The sequence below is a fragment of the Panthera leo genome, chromosome A1 (assembly GCF_018350215.1).
Source record: "Panthera leo isolate Ple1 chromosome A1, P.leo_Ple1_pat1.1, whole genome shotgun sequence".
NCBI lineage: Eukaryota > Metazoa > Chordata > Mammalia > Carnivora > Felidae > Panthera > Panthera leo.
The window spans coordinates 117723933-117748424 of record NC_056679.1 but is presented as its reverse complement, the minus strand read 5'-3'; the positions used below and the strand labels follow the sequence as shown (position 1 = coordinate 117748424).

The 24492-nt window shown below is 40.2% G+C and overlaps 1 protein-coding gene across 10 annotated transcripts; it reads right to left on the bottom strand.

Moving 5' to 3' along the window:
- Positions 1 to 1866: 1866 nt before the first annotated feature.
- RNF14 (ring finger protein 14) lies at positions 1867 to 22816 on the bottom strand. 10 transcript variants are annotated; one of them, XM_042937945.1, is made up of 11 exons: positions 19483 to 19818; positions 19028 to 19105; positions 18788 to 18923; positions 17296 to 17471; positions 15115 to 15282; positions 13891 to 14042; positions 10494 to 11021; positions 9394 to 9622; positions 6451 to 6623; positions 5438 to 5568; positions 1867 to 3282 (listed from the first exon to the last, which is right to left on the bottom strand). In XM_042937945.1, exons 5-11 carry the CDS (start codon positions 15266 to 15268, stop codon positions 3225 to 3227), a joined length of 1425 nt encoding a protein of 474 aa, XP_042793879.1. In that variant the 5' UTR covers positions 15269 to 15282; positions 17296 to 17471; positions 18788 to 18923; positions 19028 to 19105; positions 19483 to 19818; the 3' UTR covers positions 1867 to 3224. The 10 variants fall into 10 exon arrangements, with proteins under 10 accessions (XP_042793879.1, XP_042793895.1, XP_042793854.1 ...); XM_042937961.1 differs by lacking the exons at positions 18788 to 18923; positions 19028 to 19105; positions 19483 to 19818 and adding exons at positions 22232 to 22438; positions 22725 to 22816; XM_042937920.1 differs by lacking the exons at positions 19028 to 19105; positions 19483 to 19818 and adding an exon at positions 19835 to 19896.
- Between the last annotated feature and the right edge of the window lie 1676 nt (positions 22817 to 24492).

Genomic DNA, 24492 nt, shown 5'->3' with positions numbered 1-24492 from the left:
GGGACCCTTTGCTCTCTCGTGCCCACCAAAAGGATACATGAGTTCATGTCAATTTATGACAAATCTCGGTCCACTTGTAACAAAAGGCCTTCATGAAATTAAACTAGGTACAACACTCCTTATTCTATCATATAGTTTCTTGATATACCAACCTTCCACAAAGTCATGTATTTCACACGGCATGTGTGGTTACCCCAATCTTTCATTTTACTCAGAGACAAAAGTACTCTACCCAAGGGGCACCTCGGTGGCTCAGTAGGTTAACTGTCCAACTCTTGATTTTGGCTCAGGTCACGGGATCAAGCCCTGCATCAGACTCTGCGCTGACAGCACGGAGCCTGCTTGGGATTCTCCCTCTTTCTCTACCCCTTCCCCCCACTCACGCATGCACTCTCCCTCTCCAAATAAATAAAATTTTAAAAAGTACTCTATTGTGGTCGCTTTGGCAGCACATATATTAAAAAAGTACTCCACCCAGAACTGTACCATCTTTTTTTTTTTTTTTTAATTTTCCTTAATGTTTTTATTTATTTTTGAGAGGGAGACCGAGTGTGAGCAGGGGAGGGGCAGAGAGAGAGGGAGACCCAGAATCTGAAGTAGGCTCCAGGCTCTGGGCCGTCAGCACAGAGCCTGATGCGGGGCTCGAACTCGTGAACCGCGAGATCACGACCTGAGCTCAAGTCGGTCCCTTAACCGACTGAGCTACCCAGGCGCCCCAGAAGAACTGTACCATCTTAAAATTACCTCATAACACATGCTTCAAAAATAAGACTTTATAAGCCCTATTGTCTTTGTTATAATTGGATGGTGAAAATTTTGGGCCTAAGGAAGAAAGGATGGAACATTCAGATGAACAAACAAGTCTAAGACTAACCACCTGTGTTTTTTAAAATTGTAAAGAGAAACCTCCCATTTTTTACAGAAGTGCATTATAAAGCTTTCTTTCCTACTTCCACTTTATCAACAACATAATGTGCAAAACCCTAAAATAAAATAGTCTCTAGCAAATACCAACTAGTCCATGAACTAAAGAACTTCTGAGTGGCTACTAGTGAAAACATCTCAACTGAATTCCCATTCCATCACAGAGCCACTCTTCTTAGGTATATGCTGTATAAGTGTTTTAATTTACATTTATTATATTCAACTTATTCTTTTTATTTTTTTTATTTTCAACTTATTCTTTAAGAAATTAACTTTAGTTCTGGGGCACCTGGATGGCTCAGTCGGTTAAGTGTCTAACTCTTGATTTCGGCTCAGGTCATGATCTCGCAGTCTCATGGGTTCGAGCCCCACATCAGGCTCCATGATGATGGTGCAGAGCCTACTTGGGATTCTCTCTCTCCCCCTCTCTCTCTGCCCCTCTCAAAAATACACAAGTAAGGGGCACCTGGGTGGCTCAGTCGGTTAAGCGGCCGACTTCGGCTCAGGTCATGATCTTACGGTCTGTGGGTTCGAGCCCCGCATCGGGCTCTGTGCTGACAGCTCAGAGCCTGGAGCCTGTTTCCGATTCTGTGTCTCCCTCTCTCTGACCCTCCCCCATTCATGCTCTGTCTCCCTCTGTCTCAAAAATAAATAAACGTTAAAAAAATAAAAAAAAAAATACACAAGCTTAAAAAAATATATATATATACGAAATTAACTTTAGTTCTTATATAAAATGTGCAAAACGAAAGCTCATGAACCATATGGTTGAAACAAAATATGGGCCCTAAAAACCTAAGTTCAGTCACGAGTCTGGATAAAAGAACAGGTGCTATTCCATGACTTTTTTTCTGTTCACTTTAAGAATATGTGTTACATGCCATCAAGTTTTTTAAAAATGTGATCAGTTGCTTTGGAGACAGAACAGCAGCAACTCTGCTCTAATTATAAGACAATTTTTAAATTATTTTTATTTTTAAGATTAAGCAGCCTCATTGACAATCCAGAAACAGTCTTTGCTGACTCTGGATACACACACATAAAATGGTTAAAAGTGATCCCCCAATTTTCAATGACAAGTTGGGAAAAAAGAACATGTTCACAGCTGCAGCTGTATCCCTCTGTCCTCTTTTTCAAAAAATCATTTTGCTACCAAGTCATTCACCAAACCACAAGGAAACACAATTTTTCAAAAAGCCATCAAAATCCAGAAACAGGGATCTAGGAATCAAGCCAAAATTATCCCCCAAAATAGTGCTGTTGCAAAAAAAGGGTAGGAAGCCAAATTTCCATAGCTCATTAGAGAAGACCTTTAAAAAGAATTCAGAAAATTAGGACTCGAACTACAATGGTGGGGAGTTCAAAATAGAGGTAATTTTAAAAAATGCAGCTTGTTCAGCTTGGGAATATATTAGGCTTTCTCCTATTCCAGCATAAATAAAAATATGAGCTGGAGTTAATATTAAAACTGTCCTTACTAATGGAAGGTAGGGCATGAGTGAAGGGAGACAGCATAGAACAAAGGGTAGCAAAGACAAGTCATTTTGAATCTAGGCTCTACCACCTAGAAGAGCTGAATAGGACTGAAATTCTTCTGAGCCAGTATCATTAAATTCTAGACTGGGCTCAAAACCAGTGAACTATACACCACTAATAAATACCAGCTGGCCCACAGTGTTTTTGGCATTAAAAAGATTTTTTAAATTATCTATAAATTTCTATTCGGAAAAGCAGATCAAAATGACACTGGGTCATCCAATCAGTTACTGAGTAAAAGGGCTTCCTCAAAGAAAAGTCACTTGGCAGAAACTTAGGGTGAAAGGAACATGACCTGGAGTAAATGAGATCAGGCTCTTGGTACAATTTTAATAAGGCTTCTTTCTACCTACCCCAGTCATAAGGAGCAGTACTGAGGGGACTTCCCCATAATGTCTTAGAGGGATGCTTTCAGATAAAAAGGTCTATAACTTTAACTCTTGACTCCTCTCTTCACCTAAAGCTTGGGGAAGAAAATAAATATTTACTTTTTAACTATTCAGAGCTTCGGGCACACTGTAGTATTTAATATTCTCTAGTTTTCATTGAACCTTTGGCTTATAATTTTCTCTATGTTACACTGAAAAACGTGTGCATGTGCCTTTATCAGTAGTACCACATGGAAATATAAACCTTGTTCTTCCACATCTTCTACAAAGGATGAGTGCATAAATGGTACCCTAAATATCCTGCAAAACTATTTTGTGTACTTGACACAAGATTTGGGTAAACCATTCCATTTCCTTATCTTGAGCAGGAGTTAACTAGTCTTCAATCTCATCTTCCCAAATATCTCCATTAACATCCACAGCATGGAACAACCTGGAAGTATAAAATAAGGTACATTTTTATGCACTTGGAAAAAATATAATCTCTTTCCTTCTCTCAAAATTACCTTCTGCACTCTTCTGATAACATCTTTGAACAGCTTTTCCTTTCTCTCAATCACTACACTGGGGAGGGCTGAAATATGGGTCCCTCTGAACAAGCTGTCTTAAAGTTTACAAGAATAGCCCTTTTCGGATCCAGACAAACTCTTTAAGGCCAAGGATTAACAATAAGGGGAAATGGGTATCAAAAACCTGATACTCAATGTATACAGTAAATGGAATAAACCAGGATTAGGGAAGTCAGGCAATCCAGAAGAAGGTGAACTCTTCTAAACCACTGTAACTCTATTACACGTGAGTCACTCTACTCTGCCTCATCACCCTTGCATTCTCCACTGGTAGAATGCTTTATAGTTGCCAACTCGTTTTTCTTTCCAATGTTACCTAAAATTCATGTAATTTTCAACACTAGATTTACAATGGTTCACGGAGAGAACCTGTTTCTTCAACTTTTCTTACAGTTAGGTAACACCAATGATTTTAGGTACTATACATATGCCTCTTAAGAAAGATCATAAACTGACACTGAAATGATAGCTGTTGAAAAACAGGATATTTTCACTGTGCCAAGACATCACCCCAGATATTACTTACTAATCACACACACAAAAAAAACCAAAACCTTACATTTTTTAAAAATATATTTGAGAGAGCATAGCAGGGGCAGACAGAGGCAAGATTCCCAAGCAGGCTCCACAGCACCAGCGCAGAGCCCAATGTGGGGCTCAAACTCAGGAACCTCAGGAACTGTGAGATCATGACCTCAGCTGAAGTCGGACGCCTAACCCCTGAGCCACACAGGCATGCCAAGAAAACTTACAATTACAGTGGAGCAAGCAACAGAACTGAGCAGCATACTAACAATGGGAGAGCCTGACATTACGGACCTAATGCGATATAAAATGAAGTACACAAGTATTCTTGTCAAAAATGTTAACTCTAAATATATTCAAACTCAGTCTAGACCTAACTTCCAATCTACAGGAAAGAGAGAGGACAGAGTAACTAAAAGACAACATGGAGAAAGAAAACTCTAGAGACTAAGATGTTCTATAGGACAAGTGGCCTGGACTCTCTAAAATGTCAATGTTTTCCTCAATGCATCCAACAAAAAAGGGTGAGCAGGGCCACCTGGATGGCTTAATCGGTTAAGTGTCCAACTCTTAATTTTGGCTCAGGTCATGATCTTGAGGTTGGTGATTCTGAGCGCCATGTCAGACTCTGCACTGACAGTGAGGACCCTGCTTGGGATTCCCTTTCCTTCTCTTTCTGCCCCTCCCCTGCTCACGTGCACACTGTCTAAATAAATAAATCTTTAACTTTTTTTTTTTTTTTTTTTTTTTTAAGTGGAAGGGGCCCCTGGGTAGCTCAGTTGGTTAAGCCTCCGACTTTGGCTCAGGTCATGATCTCGCAGTTTGTGGGTTCCAGCCTCAAGTTGGGCTCTGTGCTGACAGCTCAGAATCTAGAGCCTGCTTCAGATTCTGTGTCTCCCTCCCTCTCTCTCTCTCCCTCTCCCGCTTGTGTGCTCTCTCTCAAAAATAAATAAACTTAAAAAATAAAAAAGTGGGAAAAACTCTTCTCTATTAAGAGACTATAAAGACAAAGCCAAATAAAATGTTTGAATTTGATTATATTGTGGCTCAATAACACAGCTTTAAAAGATATTTTTAGGAGTCATTGGGAAGTTTTAAATATGTTTATTAGGAGATAATATGCCACCATCACTAAATTTCTTTAAGTACTATGTTATGTAGAAGAATTTTCTTATTTTAGGTGATAATGTGGAAGTATTTAGAGATAAAGTATCCTATCTCCAACTTAGAGTCAAGTATTAGAAAATAAATACGGCAAAATACTATCAATTGTTCATTTTGGTAGAAGATATCCTATTAACCATAGTCTTTCAACTTTTATTTATGTTTGAAATTTTTCACTGAGGAAGATAAAAAATAAAATTTCCCAGTGGCATATTTTCAACATAAACTCACAATATAGAAGTCCATATATGTGAGAAAATATATAAGAGAATTCTCTACGAAAAATGGTCCAAAATCTGTTTCTGAGACTACAGGATTATGTATACATACCGATTAAAACACGGGGAAGCAGGATCAGTGAAATGTTTATAAGGGTTTGCTCTAGAGAGAGAACCCATGCAAATCCAACAGAAATATTGCATACATCCAGTACATGTCATCTTGTTACAACCATCTAATTTCTGGTGGGAAGGATGGAAAGAGAAAAATACCAGGGCTATTAAAGCAAGAGGAAAGCACATGCCAAAAAGATTCAGTACAATGTCCTCCTCAACTTCTCCTTTTACCCCGTGCAGGGTTTAAATACACAGGGAACATGCTGTAACTATTACACATTACAAGTAGAATATAGAAAATATTCAGCAGGTGTACCTACAACTAGATACTTAGCAAAACTTTTCTGATCAACAGGAGATACAAACCAAATGTGTATATTATACATGGAACGTGTAGTTTAATCTAAGTAAACATTTGGTATCAAGTCCTCGATTCTAACAGAGGGCTGAGGCACGTCTGAAGTGGTTCAACAGAATGCCAGTTTCCTTAGTGGAGTAACTGGAAAATCACCACCAGGTTCAATTCAGGTATAATGGATCAGAATGGGAGAACCAAATGCAAAGATAAATTCTGATTTTAAAAACATTAAGATTGTGTCAAGAAGCAATACATTTAAATGTCTATTTTGGCTCAAGTTAATAGGAAAATGTCGTTTCCTAAGTGTTTACTTCGTACGCAGGTGTGTTAAATTCCCGGATAATTAGTTCTAAGAAGCCAGGCTTGAGTTTTTATATCATGGAGATGAGGTAAGAGTTTATTGTAGCTCTACTGTGGCTTCGTCATAACCCATTCCATTTTGATGTGAAACAATGTGAGAATAATTTTCACTTTGTGAAAGCATTTTGAAAAGGAAGTCTACATCCACTTAAGATCAATATTTAGTAGTGAATTTGCATGTTCCAAGTAAGGTTTGATAAATATGTTTCCCTAGTCATAAACAATAGGCTTCTTCAGGCAATCGTAACGAGCTTGCAAATCTGTCTGCCAAGTCTGTCCCGAACCTTTACCTCTATGGGAGTCCCACAACATGGGCAGCTCTTTGAGTTCTTTTCTAGCCATTCCTTACTTTCCATCTCTTCCAGCGCCTTCTGAATCACCCTCTTGCCATACCTCTGTTCCAAAAATCTTTTATTGGCCTCATCTGCTTGCAGGTACTCATTTCGTAGGTCTATTAATTTCTCTGGAAAGTGAAATGGAAAATTAACTTTTATACAACTTTGCAAAGCTGACTAAAAACCATTTAAAAATGGTCATAACCCTTTGATTATTCAATAATGTTATTACTGGGACTTTAATCATAAGGAAATAATCCAAAATGAAGTTATATGCACAGAGATGCATGTAACAATGGCAAACAAATTAAAGTCCAAGGGAATAACCACAAGTGAAAGGGCCAGTTAATGACATCATTTTTAGTTATTAAAAACTTATAAATGAGGGGCGCCTGGGTGGCTCAGTCGGTTAAGCGGCCGACTTCAGCTCAGGTCATGAGCTCGCGGTCCGTGAGTTCGAGCCCCGCGTCAGGCTCTGTGCTGACAGCTCAGAGCCTGGAGCCTGTTTCAGATTCTGTGTCTCCCTCTCTCTGACCCTCCCCCGTTCATGCTCTGTCTCTCTCTGTCTCAAAAATGAATAAACGTTAAAAAAAAATTAAAAAAAAAAAAACTTATAAATGAGATGGCTACAACTCAACTAAAATACTCATTACAGAATCCAGAAAAGGGCATATTTTAGGTTATAACTAGGTAAAAATGACACATGTACAAATAACAAAGAACATAGAAGAATCCTCCAGCTAGAGAAGTTGGACTTGCTCAAGGTATTAGAATAAGAGGCCATCTTTCTCGTTGACTTTGAGTTAATAATGTTGACATGTTTGTGCAACCAGCGGCATACTGTTAAAGAATGACTTAGCTCAAAGACACAAAGGTTGAAACACACACTCATTTTCCATGAAGTCAGCATCATTCACCCTTTGATAATAACAAAGCCTACCAAATAAACAAAAGTATCTTTGGCTTAAGAGCTAAGACTCTTCGATTCTGTATACAACAAAAGTCAACAAATAAAACTTGCCACCCACAGGTACTGCAAAGTCCCTCCTGTCAACGTTTCCCCTTGATATTCTTCTCTCTGGCTGCACAGCTCTAGCACTTAACTCAAATGTAACAGGCAGCCAGTCCCAAAGGCTTTACTTGCAGACAAAGGCTTTTGTTCACATTCTATTACCTTAGTTTTTCAACATTTTCATTGAAAACCTCTCTCAATAACGTTATAATTATTTTATTAGTTTATTTTCCTCATACTCATTAGAGGTCTTTTTATGTAGTGAATCTTTTGGGGAAGCTTTCTCTCTCTGTATCGTACATTCCCATGGCTCCATCACCTCTACTTAGAAGCTGCAGACCTGTATCTTTTTATCCTGTCATTTTTATCCCTCTAAAAATTCAAAGCACTTTTGTGTTCCCAGATATCTTAAGAGCAAAGATTATTGCACTAAAGTTCTCAAAATAATTGTTAGTATTTTATGTATTTTATATAGTACTATCCAATATATAGATATACAGGCATGAATAGATACAGAAAGGGATTCTTAATTTTGCTGAAGCCCCCAAGCCCCTTTGATTTCTTCCACAAATGTTATGAAACACCTGAAACACACCTCAGCTCCTCAATGATAAGGTTATACAAGTCTAAAGCAAAGGCTTCTATTATACTCTGGTGAAGTCTCCATCCCATCTGCCCATATCTACTATAATACTCTGCTCTAGGCAAACTGGAAGTATTCACTCATTCTCCCCTTAGGGTTACTTTCTTGGAGATACTGACACTCTGTTTACGATAGCAATTAGGAACCACAGTAATAATGGCATTAATGGTTACCATTTTGCATTTTACACGTATTAGCTTGTCATTCCCAAACTATGTTGAAGAACCAGTATTTCCCCCACCACTCTGCCAAGGACCAGTATTTTCACAAAATACAATCAAATGAATTATTAGACAAATAATAAGACAAAAAAACCTAAGCTTAAATTTTTATTAGATCGGACATAAAATTACTCTGTGAAATCACTGTACCTTTCTAGACCTCTCAATTTATTTATCTTGTCACGGACCAGTTTAACAACAATACCAACTTCGAGGAGCACTACAATAGTTTATTTTATCCTGACAATAGCCCTATGAATAGTAGCTATTATCATTATCCCTGTTAGTCTGAGAAAGACTAAGCCATCAAAGTCCAGTCAAACTGAGGTCAACGCCTGATTTCTCAATCCTTATTTAGATCAGAATTAGCAAACAGGTTCCACCTCCTGTGTCCACTTTAATAAATGGTGGCTTTCTGAAGCGTTACGTGTTGAGGAAGATTCTGAGACTTTCCTGGGCTCAGTGACAAAGAACTTGATGACTGATCAGATGTATGTGCCATGGAAACAAGAGTGGCAGCTAAGATGGTCTGCACTTGCCAACTAGGAGCTACATTATTCCACGTTCATAGATAGAAATGACCTTGCCATTCCTTCTCTGTAATGGTCCCCTGGTATCTGCATGGCCGTTTCCTTAGTTCCTTCTTCAAGTCTTTACTCAAACCGCTTTGCCAGAGAGGCCTTCCCCTGGTTTCCCTAAGCATAAAACCTCAAGCCACTTCATATTCTGTTCCTGCTTTATTTTTTTTCCTCCATAGCACTTATAACCATCTAATATCATTATTGTTCTGTTTGCCTACCCATTAAAATATAAGTTCCATGAGGGTATTTGGTCACTACGATACCCCAGAGCCTAGGACAGTAACTGAAACAAAAATATCTGTTGAAGGAACACTTCCAAATGGAAGGACTGAAGTGATAGGGATTTTTTTTTGGCGGGGGGGGGGGGGGGGGGGGGGGGGGGGGGAGGGTGGCGGGTGGCATAGAGGATAGGAGGACTGAGTTGACACAGTTAACACTTACCAGCAGTTACCTTACATGGAGAGACCCCGTGGTAAGTCAATCTGCACAAGGTACAGAAGGCAAAATTGCAACTAGAGCAGATGCCCATGGTGCAACCGGGCTCCTGCATCACAGGCAACTGGCAGCAGGGGCGGGGACAATACACCACATCTGCCATCAAGTCCAAGGTGGACTGGAGGAGAAGGCGGTCATAGCGAGCAAATAACTCTGTTTCCACTAGCTCTTTGACCTGGAGGGAAAAATAAACCACGCAAGTTTAATGATGCCCAAACGGTTCTGATTCTGGGGAGATCCTTAAAATGCCGGTGCTAAGTTCACATGAATCAAAACACTCTATCTCACTTCAAAATCAAACCAAATGTGACAAGTCTAGACCCTGACTGAGGTGGTAGTTATATGGGTCTACACATGTGTGAAAGCTGAGCCAACGTACACTTTAAATGGGTATAGTGGGGGCGCCTGGGTGGCTCAGTCAGTTGCACGTCTCACTTCGGCTCAGGTCATCATCTCACGGTGGTCTGTGAGTTTGAGCCCCACGCTGGGCTCTGTGCTGACAGCTCAGAACCTGGAGCCTGCTTCGGATTCTGTGTCTCCCTCTCTCTCTGCCCCTCCCCTGCTCAAGCTCTGTCTCTGTCTCTCTCAAAAGTGAATAAACTTTAAAAAACAAAAAATGGGTATAGTGATGGCTTAACAAAGTTGATTTAAAAAAAAGAGTCAAGCCAAGTACCCTGTCCCTGATTGTTACCCATTCCAAGGATATGCTCTTCAGATCCAAACCTCACACAAAGGCAGGCTAGTGATTCTCCAGGGTTGATGGGATCCCAGCAGATAAACAAAGTAAATCACCAGAACACTTTATAATTACTTTTCTAACACTCATCTCTGCCAAGAACTGCCCATTCCAAGTCCAGCAAAGGAAGCATTTACACTGGCTTCAACAATAAGACCCCAGCATTCTTGATGGATACAGTGAAACTATTTGTGGGCTGGCTCCAAGGCCTCAGCCTGGCCTGATGAGCCCTAGCAAGGAAAATCCTGAGAAAACATCTCCCTTTGGGAAAGAGAAACGGGAGGCAGCTTTGAAGAGAGTAGAGGATTACCTGACCAGGAGTGGCCACCGAAGGGCACTTGGGTTCTGGGCAGTTGAGGCACTGAACTTGGCCATCTCTGATCTGGATTTCAAAGTAGTCCTTTAGACAGGCTTTGCAGTACACGTGCCTGCACTCCAGGAAGTACATGCATTCGCTACCCAGCTTCTCACAGAAACAGATATTGCACAGGAACAATTTACTGTTAAAGCATTTAATCTGCTGAGCTTGATCGAAGTCCAAGATTTCCTGGATCAGACTCGACAGCGATTCCACATCCTGCACCGCTCGCTCATCCACAACTTCCTCTTGGTCAACATCGGATCCAGCAGCTCCTCCAAAAGCTAGCTCTGTGCTGGGGGAGGCTTGAGCCATCCTTCTCTGCACCTTTTTCTGAGAACCCATCTTGAGCTCAAAAGGAGAGACAATATTCAGGTATGCTAAGGTCTCTTCCTTAAGAAACTGCATCCAAGCGAACAGGACCACGCTGCCACGGTGTTCTTCCCACAGGTTGTCTAAGTGCTTGCAAAGAGCAGACAGCTAGGAGGAAACACACGAGGGTGCTGGTGAGTTTGGAAAGAGGAGGATACTGTCAACTCCTCATTTCTCTTGAAATCTTTTTAACCTCTAAGTTAGGCCCTTACAATTCCAAACATGTTTTTTGTTTGTTTGTTTTACTGCTGTGATAAACTGTGCTGGAAAGAGAGTAAGAATATTCTTATATTCTTAAACTATCCAACAATGTGAGTCACAGCAGAAAACAAAGTCAAAAACTAAAAGAAGTACCATGAAAACAAGAGACATGGCAAGGCTGTGAAGGGCACAGGTTTACATAGGGGCCACTGAGGTGGAGAAGTTTTCGATTCTTTATTTGTTCTTTGTTTTAGTGTTGCTACATATCTCATGTAGGAGAAAGAGAGCTAATTTTAAAATGAACTATTTCTATTCCTTTGGAGTCCTAGCCCTGTAGGTACCCTGCATAATAGAAAGAGGGCAGTTTAAAAATATCGTACAAGTTTTTAATTCTAGCTTTCAGTCCTATCAAACAGCCAACTCAAGAGAAAGAGTCACTAACAGAATCCAACCTCAGAATCCTTGTTATTCAGATTTATAAGCTGGTTTTAACTAAGCAATCTGAGCTTACACCAGATCCTGGTTAATGAAGGGACACAGAATGCTATGGAACCTGGACACGATTATAAGCCCTCAACATGATTCGGCTGCCATAGGGAAAGCTCACACTCTCTAAGCTGAGCAACCAAATTTAAACTACTTCGACTTTTCCTCTTTAAAGGTGGTGTGTTCAATTTGAAAGGCAAATGTAAGAGGATTTTCCATTAGAAATGTAAAATATTGGTAAGTAGAGCTCAGGAATTATAAGCAGCTTTTCTTTTTAGCTAAACACAAAAAAAATAAGCCTTCCAGATGCAGACAAATTTTGTAAATTTAAATAACAAGTGAAAAAGGACCACATTTTCTGTTCCTTGCTCTGCACAGTGCCATTCACTAAACCCTATATAAGCAAGAACTTAAACACTTCCTGAACTTGAAAACTTAGGATGTTAAATACCGTTCAAAATGCTTTTTCACATGTACATGAATATGCTTATAAGATCAATCATACTTTTGAGAAACCTGCTGAAATGTGTAAAATGTACTAAATACGAAAAGGGAAACTCTGAGTGCTATTTGGGCCACCAAGTCCAATGAAGAACCATTCTCAATCCTCTTTTTTTCTCCACCCCTTCTCAAAAGGGGCAGCTGGGGTACACATAAATGTAAGGAGGAAAGAATAACAGAGAGACTGTGTATGTGTATGTGTATGTGTATGTATATATATCAGGGGAGGCATAATGGAAAATACTATGAGGTTAAACCCACTTCCCTTCTACCAACCCCAATCCAGTGACAGACAGGACCATGTGTCAACTTCACTATCAACAGGTGACATTCACAATGTCAAGGAAGCAGGGCCCAGCAACCAACAAGAATTGAACCAAGAAGGAATACAAGGCCAATTAAAAGATCAATTATACGCATAACAATTTATCTGACAGGGAATCCTACTGTTATTTCAGCTGTAACACATAAAATAACAAACAACCCTCCTCTCCCCACACTCCCAAAAGCCAGCAGTAAGGAGATGCTACTTGGCTGGAATCTGAAACTGCAGCCATGCGCTCAGTTTATCTGTCCTTGTTCTGTGCTTGTGTGTGAGTGTGTGCACACAGGCATGGATACAAAGTATCAAAAGCTCTCTGGAGAAATGTGATTATAAATATCTAAATAATTCAGTCAGCTTTCAGTGATCTAAATGTCAAACAGCCTTGACATTCTTGGGCAAATAATCCACTGTCTTGCATGTATTGCCTCTGGCCCAGATATCAGAATGTAAGGTAATAATACTCCTTTCTATTCTACATGTATTATTCTTCTGTAAAATTTAATTTTGTTTTTAAACCATAAGCTCAATTTTACAAAAGCACTCAAAGATTAGACTAGTCAGTGGGGTGGAATAAAAACTCCATGATCAAACAGGAAAAACTGACAAGCTGTTCCTTGAGGTCAAGGAACTCTGACAGCTTTTGTCTTAATACACATCAGCCTATCAATCTTCATCACGACTTGTAGAAAAGTAGCTGCTATTGATCCATTATCTATCTCAGAGGGCTTTATATTAGCTTCAAGTCATACTTATGTCTCAATCAAGAGTCGAGGTGATTACTTGAAAAGGATATATAAGCCGGAGGAAATGAAGGCTTCATAATACAAGGTTCGTAATATAAGGTCTCAAACCTTCGTGAGATAGAAGGTACAGGAAGAGATAGGAGACCTCTTCGTGACATTGGAGATACATACACATTTCTAGTTGTGTGTATTTACATCCATGTGAGACCAGTCAACAATTATTTGTTATTAACATACAGATCTCTAGAAATAAAAGAACTTATTCTGTTTACGTAGCTAATTTGTTTATTATAACTACATCAGCACAACTTTAGCCCTCCTAATTACAGTTAAATCTTTGATTTAAGGAATGGATAAGAAACTAAGAAAAAAAAGGCATACCAACATCTAAGGAAAACGAGAAGGACCTTATAGTCTCTATTACAATACAGATTAGATGGGAAAAATAGCAAGAGAAGAAAAAATATATATACTTGATTAAAAATTACTCATACTGCAATTCACAATGATCAGTCATCCTAATTACTGCCGTTCCTTTCTAAAACACCACTTTCAGTTCATTAACATCAGGTTTCATGAAGGCAAGGGGAAAAAATTACAAAATCAAAGCCATTTGTTCTTCATGCACTGAATTCAAGATCATCAAGGTAGTAGTCTTCAATTAAAGATGATTTTTTAACTTTCTAAAAATGGATAGGAGAAATTAAGTTTCGGGTCTAACCTGAGTTGGTGACAGCCATTTGCCACTAAGTGTGAATGAAGGTGGGGAGGAGGATGGATAATCTGGTGGCAGTTCAAAGTTCAGCACAAGTGGAGGCAGAAAGCAAATGGTGTATTCAAAGCCACTATTCTGGAGACACTCATTTGAATTGCCTGAACCAAAAACAAAAATTAGAAAGAATCAGTCGGTCAACACTTGAGTGTCCATTACTATTGAGCAGGTGCTCAAGAAAGACTAACGCTTTAGCGGAGGGGATAAAAACCCTCCCCCAAAGCACCTTCTATTTCCTAATTATAACTTCATAGCCACCACCTTTAAAAAAAAGAAAAAAAAATCTTATAAGCCCCTGAAAAATCTAAGCACCATGACATTTCTAAGGAAGACACATAACTTACTCTTGTACATACTTGTGAGTACAATTCCTAACACTAGTAAGTAATACACAATGTTTTCTTTTGTTGTTGTTTTACAGTAGATGATTAAAGACACTATCTAGAGAAAAGGATTTTTATTTCTATCCAAGAGCTATGACCTACTTAGACCAGCATGTGCCAACTTCCCATGAATCATAGTTGGGACAATTTGTGCCAACACAACGATCTCAGGCTCGAGGGCAAGATACAGCACACAACACTCTCACGAAGTTTCATTTTAGATTATTACACTTACTTTCTTTACTCAAGGCCTTTATAGTAGAAACATTTTGAGAAAGTGTGCATCAAAGTCTTCTGTGAACGTCTGTATCAAAAGCAGCAATTTTTTATTTTTGTGTGTGTTTTTTTTCTGAAGCAAAAGGTCACAGAGTAACAGCACGTCACAGGCTTATGGTAGTTGAAATGATTCTGGAAACCAAATAGTATTGACAACCACCATGGTACTTTAAAACTTTCCAAGCGTTTTCATGTACATGATGTCATTTTCTCTTTTATTATTCCTGTTTAACAACTAATGACTCATAGCTGATAAACTGCTAGTTAGAAGATTAGGATGCATGAAATATGCGGGATAATATCCCAATTCAGTGGTCAAAAGGCAAATCAAATTGAAAACTATGCACCCTCAGTCCAATTTTCAATTAAAACAGGAACATGCATTAAATCTGTAATACTACCATCTATCACCAATGCCTATAAACACAAGATGGTAAATAATTTAGGGTACACTAAGAAATTGAGAATAACTTTTATTTAGAAAAATCTGTTTAAGAGAGTATTATTAACTAACCGCTCACGAATATCTTGAAATTCTGCGGCAAGTCCAAATAGATCCTGGTTTCTCCACCTTGGACAGACTCTGCTTTCCTAAATTCATCTCCATCGTAAATACTCGCCAGGGCCAGCAACTCATCCTCCTGAGCTTCTCGGTCTTCTGACGACATTTAATTTTCTGGAGCTGAAGTTAAGTTAATCCAAATCAATTAAGAATAGAAAAGGCAGAGAGTTTGGAAAAATCTAGGGGCAATCCCCACCCTCACCCCCCAAAAAAGGTTAAAGTTGCACCCAAAAAACTGCAAAGAATTAACCAATACTATCAATCTTCTGCTCAACTAAAAGTGATAGACACATCTAATACTCCAGTACCTTTGCAATAGTAACAGCTTTTTAAAAAATGATGATTGTGGTGCTTCTAAGTGCTGACTGTAACAGACATCAGAAATTTAGGGAAAAAAGGCATGATCTAAAAATTTTTTAAAAATTTTCAAATTATTCTGACTTGTCCACCAATCCTAGCAAATTGCCTTGCTCACAAAATTAGTCAAAGTAGGGACCCCTGGGGGGCTTAGTCGGCTGAGTGTCTGACTCTTGATTTAGGCTCAGGTCATGATCCCAGGGTCATGGGATCAAGCCCTGTACTAAGCATGGAGCTTGCTTTTGAGATTCTCTCTCTCCCTTGGCCCCTCCTCTGCTCACACTCTTAAAAAAAAAAAAAAAAAAAAAAGTCAAAGTATAGGTAATATACTTACTAAAAACAAATGATTTATTATTTTTTTTAAGTTTTATTTATTTAAGTAATCTCTACACCCAACGTGGGGCTTGAAGTAGCAACTCCGAGATCAAGAACCATAAATTGCTCCAAGCAAGCCATTCAGGCACCCCTAAATGAATTTTCTAAATCCCTAAAAGTCTCTAGGGCAGGTTTTCTTCAACCTCGGTACTACTAACCTTTTGGAACAAACAATTCTTTGTAGTAGGAGGCTATCCTGAGCCTTACAGGATATGTACCAGCATCCCTGGCTTCAATCTACTAAATTTTTCTTTAATGTTTATTTATTATTAAGAGACAGAGAGAGACAGAGAGAGACAGAGCATGAGCATGGAAGGGGCAGAGAGAGGGGGAGACACAGCATCTGAAGCAGAGACTCCAGGCTCTGAGCTATCAGCAGAGCCCAACACAGGGCTCAAACCCACAAACCACGAGATCATGACCTGAGCTGAAGTCAGACAGTTAACCAACTGAGCGACCCAGGCGCCCCCCAGCTTCAACCTACAATATGCCAACAGTGTGCTTGCCCCTCAACATAGTCAAATGTGCCCCCCAGGGGTGCAGTGGGGGATGGCTCCCAGTTCAGAACACCCTGTTCTAGAGAATGCTACAGGGACAGATACTATATAAGAGGGTTAGATAACTGAGGAAGCAGCAAAATAACATCAAATTTTTATATTTTTTAATGTTTATTTATTTTGAGAGACAGAGAGCACACACGTGCCCAAGTGGGGGAGGGGCAGAGAGAGAGAGGGAGAGAGAGAATCCCAAGCAGGCTCCACACTGTCAGTGCAGAGCCCAACAGGGAGCTCAATCTCACTCACCAGGAGATGACGACCTGAGCTGTTATCAAGAGTCAGATGCTCAGGTGCCCCTAACATTAAACTTTTAAAATATCACCAGACTTATTAAAAATAATTTTAAGATCTACCATTATTTCAGGTGAAACTGAGAATGAAAATATGCTATAATTAAAATGTAAAATCGATACTTTTTAATTGTATCAACTGAAAAATGCACCACAATTTCAGATAATTTAAATGTGAAAAAATATGTAATGAGTATCTGCGAAAATTACTTTATTAAAACAAAAAATTACCATTCTGTCAATTAAAATACTGGACTATAACTGGATTTGCAAATGCCCCCTCTTGACTAACATTTTTTAATTTAAGCATACACAATTGCAAAGTTAGGACATTATAAAAGGTGACACTTCAAAATTTGAACAAATTCATTTAAAATGATTCCATTTAAAAAAAAGGTGACACTTCAAAATTTGAACAAATTCATTTAAAATGATTCCATTTAAAAAATAATTGTTTTTTTTTTTTCCCCAGCAGATCATCATGGTTCTGCTTAAGCTACATTCCCATCCCAAACAGAACACACTAACATATTCTAGTTGAGGTGAGTTAGTACCTGTTATTAACAATCAGAAGAAAAGGCTATTAGCAATGCAGTCTGTCTTTCAATTCAGAATGTGGAATTCATGCAAATCCCATTTATTCTCCAGGAGGTGGAGATAAGAGTGTCGAAGCTGGATAAAATGCCAAGATCTGGAACTCATGCTAGATATACTATAGAAATCCTGCCATCTGCAGAAAAAAAAAACAAAAACAAAAAAACCCAGAAGATGGTGTCAGGACCCTCACCAAATTTTAATTCCAAATTTCCATTATTACCAGCTAAGTCAAACACATCCTAACATATAGTCAATCAATCTACAGCTGCCTATTACTTTCTTTAGGACAGCCTAACAGAGCCATGTGGTTAAAGGAGTGTTTGCAAGGCCCCAGCAGTGTGAGAAGCCTTATCTGACTGCCCTCAGCCCTGGGAGGAGTCAAGGTGGAATACCAGCATCATATGAGAGTTGAGCACACCATGTCTCATAATAAACATCTAAGCATCTTCTTGGATTTGTTTTGTTTTTGTTTCTCCCTTCTTCTTTCGCTTCTTCTATTCTTTCATTTTCTATCCCCCTCCAGTTCTTCCTCTTACCTGCTATGAAATTAATCCTGCTAGGGACACTCAACATTAGGTCAATTTAAGTGTGACAGCAAGATATTTAAAAACAGAACAAAAGCGTGCAAAGGTACACATATACACACACTTTCAAGTTCTACTTTGAAAATTTTAGAGCCAGACTTCTCAACTGGGAGTAAATGGAAGTGGAGGGTGGTCGATAAATGGGTTATGGAGAATCCTAAGAACACTCTGAAGTTTTATGTAAAAATCCTATAAGAAACGGTAATTCTGAAACCAAATTCTCAGATGTGTGACTCCCAAATAAACTAAGAATGAAAGTCACAATCAATTTACATTCATTGAGCGCCTATTACATATTGTATTAGGTCCTTACACATTACCTTATTTAATGCTGAACAATTAAGTTTGTTTCTTCCAGTGTAAACATTTGTAAATGGGGTGAGAGATGATTTTATAATGATTCAGGTTTTAGGTTACTCTTCTCCATCTTGTCTGCACATGGGAATCACCTGGGGAGCTGCTTTTTAAAATCTCAATACCCAGGCCATTAAATCAAGCAATTAAATCAAGCATCAGTAGTTGCCCAAGCTCTCCAGGTGATTCTAATGTGCAGCTAGGATTAAGAAGCTCTACTTCAACCAGAGTTTCCCATCCACAGCTCCTCAAAACCTACCGCACAAACCCCAGCTTCTGAAGCTGCCACCAGGTCCCAGTGCCTTAATTCACATGACAGACCTACATTTCATTTTCATTCTATCCACTCAGCTTTCAAGACTCATCTCCAAAGACCCTATTATATGTAGAAATTTTCAATTAGATGTCCTGTCTTTCTTTAAAAATCGAACAAACTTTTTTTTTTTTTTACGGTAACTTTTCTATGACATTATCACATCCCACTTTGCATTACAATAGTTTATGAACTTACACTTTCAGGCCACATTAGCTCCTTAAGGGCAAGTTTCAAGTCTTTTGCATCAGTGTGTTGCTCTCAGCATCTAGCAGTGCCTTGCGTTTGACAATGGAGACAAATATGTAACTGAACTGGTTTAAGATGCAGCGTGCTGAAAAGGGGGACCAGAATTCTAAGGTTCAGTGACTGCTTTGCTACAGCCCACTAGAAGCAGGAGTCACAATAACACCGAGAAAAGTAACACTGAGTTCTTACCGTGTGTCAGGCATTGTGCTAAGCACTTTAAATGCATTAACTCCTGGCAGATTCCCACAGCCCCACGCAGCAAGTCCTCTATTTGCATTACACGGATGAGAAAAATGACAGTTTAAGTCCGTTTCCGGCCCAAGGTCACAAAGCTAATATGTAACTAAATCTGGGTTCAGAGCACTGTTTCTTCATCTGTAACCCAGGAACGAGACGAACCCCCGCGCCACCCGACAGATATTAAGTTTACTATTAGTCTCGGCAAACGGAAACTGCTACACCAGCGAGGGAAGCCCTCCTCCGCCGGGTTTCCCTTCGGCCTGCGAAAATCCTCCTCATTCTCCCAGGCCACACCGTGCAAAGTGTCGAGCTGGGGTCAGCCCTGGCTCCGGAATGAGCACGCCGCCGAGTGTGTCCCCACAGCTCACCACCCGGGGTGCTGAGTCGTTGTTGGTACGACTCACCTACAACCCGGGGGCAGGCCCCAGCCTCGCTACCTGCCCCGGCGCTCGGACACAGAGGACGCTGCAAGAACGTGAGGTGTGAGCGAGACCCAGGTGTCCCGAACCAACAGGGCCTGGGCCTTCCCCTTCCTCCTCTGAGCGCCCCGGGTGGGAAGAGGGTTGGGATCTTAGCCGGACCGGGCTGGGGACGCCCTGTCCCAGGTCTGGGAGGCTCAGGCCCACTGAGCAGTCCCGGCCCGGCCGTTCTTCTCTGCCTCGCGCGCCCGGAGCTCGGTCCACACCGTCGCTTCAGGCCACCCCGCCGCGCCGGGCCCAAAAGTTCCGCCCTCCGCCCTAGCCCTGGTCCGCTCACCGCCACCGCCGCCCCGGCCTGGAGACGCCCGGCTCAAACAGCGCTCGGCACCGCCTCTTCCGTGTTTGGAACTGTCAGCTGAGCCGCGCGGATCCGGCTGGCGGCCCGGCGAGGGGAGGGCTTGCGCAGCCGCCGTGACCGCCCGGTCCCTCGGCCGCCCCCTGAAGGCCAAAGGCGGCGGTGCTTGGGCGATCGCCGTCACCACTCTCCCCGCCTCGCCTGGTAAATTTGTTTGCCTCTGGAGAAGTGGGTAGAAATGCAGATTCTGTGACCAGGAGGTTCCTTTCCGTAGTTCGGGGATGGGCCCTGGAATTCGAAATTTTGCCAATCCCTAGAGGTGAAAGGGAGACAGTTCTCTATCCAAGACAGACACTCCTATAACAATCTCAGACGTGCTCCTCCAGGTAGAGTAAGCAAGGTTCCCCAATCCAAACTTCTCAGAAATGCTGCCCATCTTTGGGGCACCTCCTCCATGAAATCATTCACTCACTGTTCATATTAGAACACTAATAACTACCATGTTTATTGAGCAGTCAGGATGCTTCTCTTCACCATAACCTTATGGTTTTAGAGACTATTTGTTATTCCTACTTTATTAATGAGGAAATTCAAAGTAGAGAGGTTCAGGAACTTACCAAAGGTCACATGATTATTAAGAAACTGAGTGGGAATTATAATCACATGCCCTCTACCTCATACCATATGCATAACTCAAAATGGATCAAAGACCTAAATGTAACGCTAAAACTATAAAACTCTTAAAAGAAAATGTAGGAGTAAATCTCCTAAACTTGGATTAGGCAATAGTTCCTTAGATGTGACACCAAAAAAACACAAGAAAAAATAGATAAATTGGAATCAACACAACTAAAATCTTTTGTGCTTCAAGTACACTATCAACAAAGTGAAAAGACAATCTACAGAACAGGAGTAAATATTTGCAAGTCGTTGATCTAATATTCTGTATATATAAAGAACTTCTGTAACTCAACAATACAAAAAGCAAATAACCCAATTTTTAAAAATTTTGTTTAAATGTTTATTTATTTTTGAGACAGAGAGAGACAGAGCATGAATGGGGGAGGGTCAGAGAGAGGGAGACACAGAATCTGAAGCAGGCTCCAGGCTCCGAGCTGTCAGCACAGAGCCTGAGCTCGTGGGGCTCGAGCTCACAGACTGTGAGATCATGACCTGAGCTGAAGTCGGATGCTTAACCGACTGAGCCACCCAGGAGCCCCGCAAATAACCCAATTTTAAACGTTTTCAAGGTTACCCATGTTGTAGCATGGGCGAAGGATCTGAATACACATCTCTCCAAAGAAGATATACAAATGGTCAGGAAGCACATGAAAAGATACTCAACATCATTAGTCATCAAGGAAATGCAAATCAAGACCGCAATGAGAAACTACTTCAAACTCACTAGGATGGCTATAATAAAAAGATAATAACAAGTATTAGTGAGGCTGTGGAGAAATAGGAACCCTCATACACTGCTGGAAATGCAAAATGGTGTAGCTACTCTGGAAAACAGTTTGACGGTTCCTCACAAAGTTAAACATTAAAAAAAAAAAAAAAGTTAAACATAGGGTTACAATAAGACGCAGCAACTCTACTCCTAGGTGTATACCCAAGAGAATTAAAAACATACATTCACACAAAAACGTGCACAAATATGCAACTACGTTTGTACCTATTTCTTTGTGTATAGTGTACATAAATGTTCACTATAGCAGCAATATTCACAATAGTCAAAAAGTAGAAACAACTCAAATGTCTGTCCTTGGATAAGTGGATAAACAAAATGTAGTATATCCATATGATGAAATATTATCCTGCCATAAAAAGGAATGAAGTACTGATCAATACTACAACATTGATGAACTTTAAAACCATTGTACTGAGTGAAAGAAGTCAGACATAAAAGGCCACAAATTGTATAGTTCCAGTTATATGCAATGTCCAGAGATGGCAAATCCACAGGGACAGAAAGCAGATTTGTGGCTGCTGGGGGCTGAGGCAGGAGTTCATGGGAAGTGACTGTTAATGGATATGGGGTTAGTTTTGAGGGATGAAAATACTGTGGAATTAGATAGTGAAGAAGACTGCACAATTCTGTGGATATACTAAAAACCACTGGACTGCACACTTTTAAAGGGTGAATTTTATGAAATGTGAATTATATCTCGATAAGAAAGTTTTAGCTACAAAACACTAAAGTTCTCAGCACTTAAGTGGGATGCTAAAATGTTCCAATTCTTGGAAACCATCAAACTAATGTGCCCTAATGATCTAATAAGCTCCTGTGTCCTCTTTATCATATACTTCTCCCCCGAGAAAAGCAACTTGCAAGGGTAGTCCTCTAATGCAAACCTACAGGATTCTAAAAGTCTTTACCGCCACTATCTTCCAGGCAGGATTGGCTTCAGGGGCCAGCCACCTGTGTACAAGCCACAGGGCCTTGTTTTCAGGAAGGCCTCAGGCTTACAAGGGTCCTGCTCTTGGTCTAATGCTCTCCTATGGCCATCTTGAAATTCTTAATTTTTTAATAAGAAGCTGTCCATTTTCATTTTGCATTTGGCTCCACAAATTATGCTGCTGGTCCTGCACCCAGAAGAGAAGAAAAACCAAGTGAGTAAATCAAGGCTTTGGAGGGGTTTCCCTGACTGTCACCAAAGGGAAACTTTTGAATTGCAAATAACCACTCCTAATTTTCCATATTGTCACAGACCAGAAACCTAACCAACCCCTGTGATAGATACCCAAACCAGAAACATATTCCTTAAAGATGCAAAGACAGAAGAAGAGTCTCTATAGTCACTCACTAATATCATTATTCATGTTTAGCCAAAGGAAATAAAACCAAAAGCAAAACATATGATAACCCTACCTCACTTTCCCACAGGTGAGACCATGAATCCTGTCAGAGACCTTCCAGATGCAAAAAGTAAGGGAGCCTAAGAACCAGTTCGGGAAATTCTCACAAATCTGAGCAGGAGGTGAATTGTGACATCATGTCATGACCTCATGTCAGAAGTCACAGGATGGAGGGAATAGAAGAGAGAATTTCAAAGCAGTGTTAATAATTTGGACTCAATGCTTAGCGTCCAGAGACAGTGTTGTAATAAAATTTGGTTTTGGACTCCATAAAAATAAAAGACTTTTGTATCTTTGGTTTCATGTCCTTTATCATTTTTCAAATGAGCTTTCCCCAGGGGTGCCTGGGTGGTTCAGTTGTTTGAGTGTCTGACTTTTGATTTTGGCTTAGTTCATGATTCCAGGGTTGTGGGATCAAGCCCCATGTTGGGCTCCACACTGAGCATACAACCTGCTTAAGATTCTCTCTCTCTCTTCCTCTGCCCCTCTCCCCAACTCGTGTGCTCTCTCGCTCTCGAAAATAAAATATAAATAAGTGAATAAATAAATAAATAAATAAATAATTGAGCTTTTTTGCATGTGCCCAGCCCTATACTGTGCTAAGCACTTTATGTGCATTATCTCATTTAAATACCCAGGACTCCATAACTGAGGCAATCTTGTCTCCCCATTTTACGGATGAGGAAGTTGGGGCACTAATGGGTGAAGTGATTTCACCAATGTCAAACAGTGGTGACATTCAAGATTAGGACCAGTCCCTCACCAATCTGACACTCTGCTGTAGCCTATAAAAGAATTAGGTTTGTTGTAGCAGAAATACAAAGAGAACAAAATAGTTCTTGCCATAAGAATTAAAAGGGAAAACCCTAAGGAAATCAGGATTAGATTTTACGACATGATGATAGGTGAGAATGAGAATACAGAGGGAAAGAAAGAGACTCCCCTCCATCACTGTCCCCAAGCCTAGTAGATGATGGAGCCATCCTCAATTATCATCCCTATTTTAAAGCTAAGGAAACTGATAACAGAGAAGTTAAGTGACTTTTCACTGTCACACACATGGTATATTATGGAACCGAACTTTGAATCCAGGCGACTGGAGCCCTGAGCCCACATCATTAACCCCAATGCTACGCTTAGATCAAGTTAACACTTCACTCAAGGGAAATGGTCAGTTGGGTGTGTAAGGAGAAACAGCCAGATCACCTGTGAGACCAGCTTCTTAGGTTGGGGCAGCTCATGCAATACCTCAGGTCATCCCACGGCTATATAAAAATAGACTCCTAAAAAGGCTTGAGGTGGCTGACAGCATAAAATGTTTTCTGTGCTTCTGATGCAAGGTAAAATTTGATTTACAATAATAGGCACAGAATGATCATGTTTATACTTGCAACCTGGCATTTTATTATTATTCCCCTGAATAACTGTGAAAAGGGTTTTGTAACCCCAAGGTAACATGGCTCTGTAAGAAGGAAAGGGGGTGAGATTTAGCAGCAGCTGCCATCATAAATCAGTGTGTGGCTGTTTCTCTCAGAGCTCCAGGCTCAACTCCTGGCTGTCATAAACTTACAAAGGGAAGCCCCATGAGAATTTATGTAACGATAGGAAGACTCATTTTCCTTCCTGCAAGAACCTTTCTGAAGCAAGGCAAGAATTAGGTTGATTAGATTCTGGGTGAAGAAAGAAAACCAAACCAATGGTTCAGAGGAAGGGAAAATGTGGGTCAACTTGAGCTACTTTCCTTGCCAAAAAAACTGACCTTGTAAATAGAGACGAACATG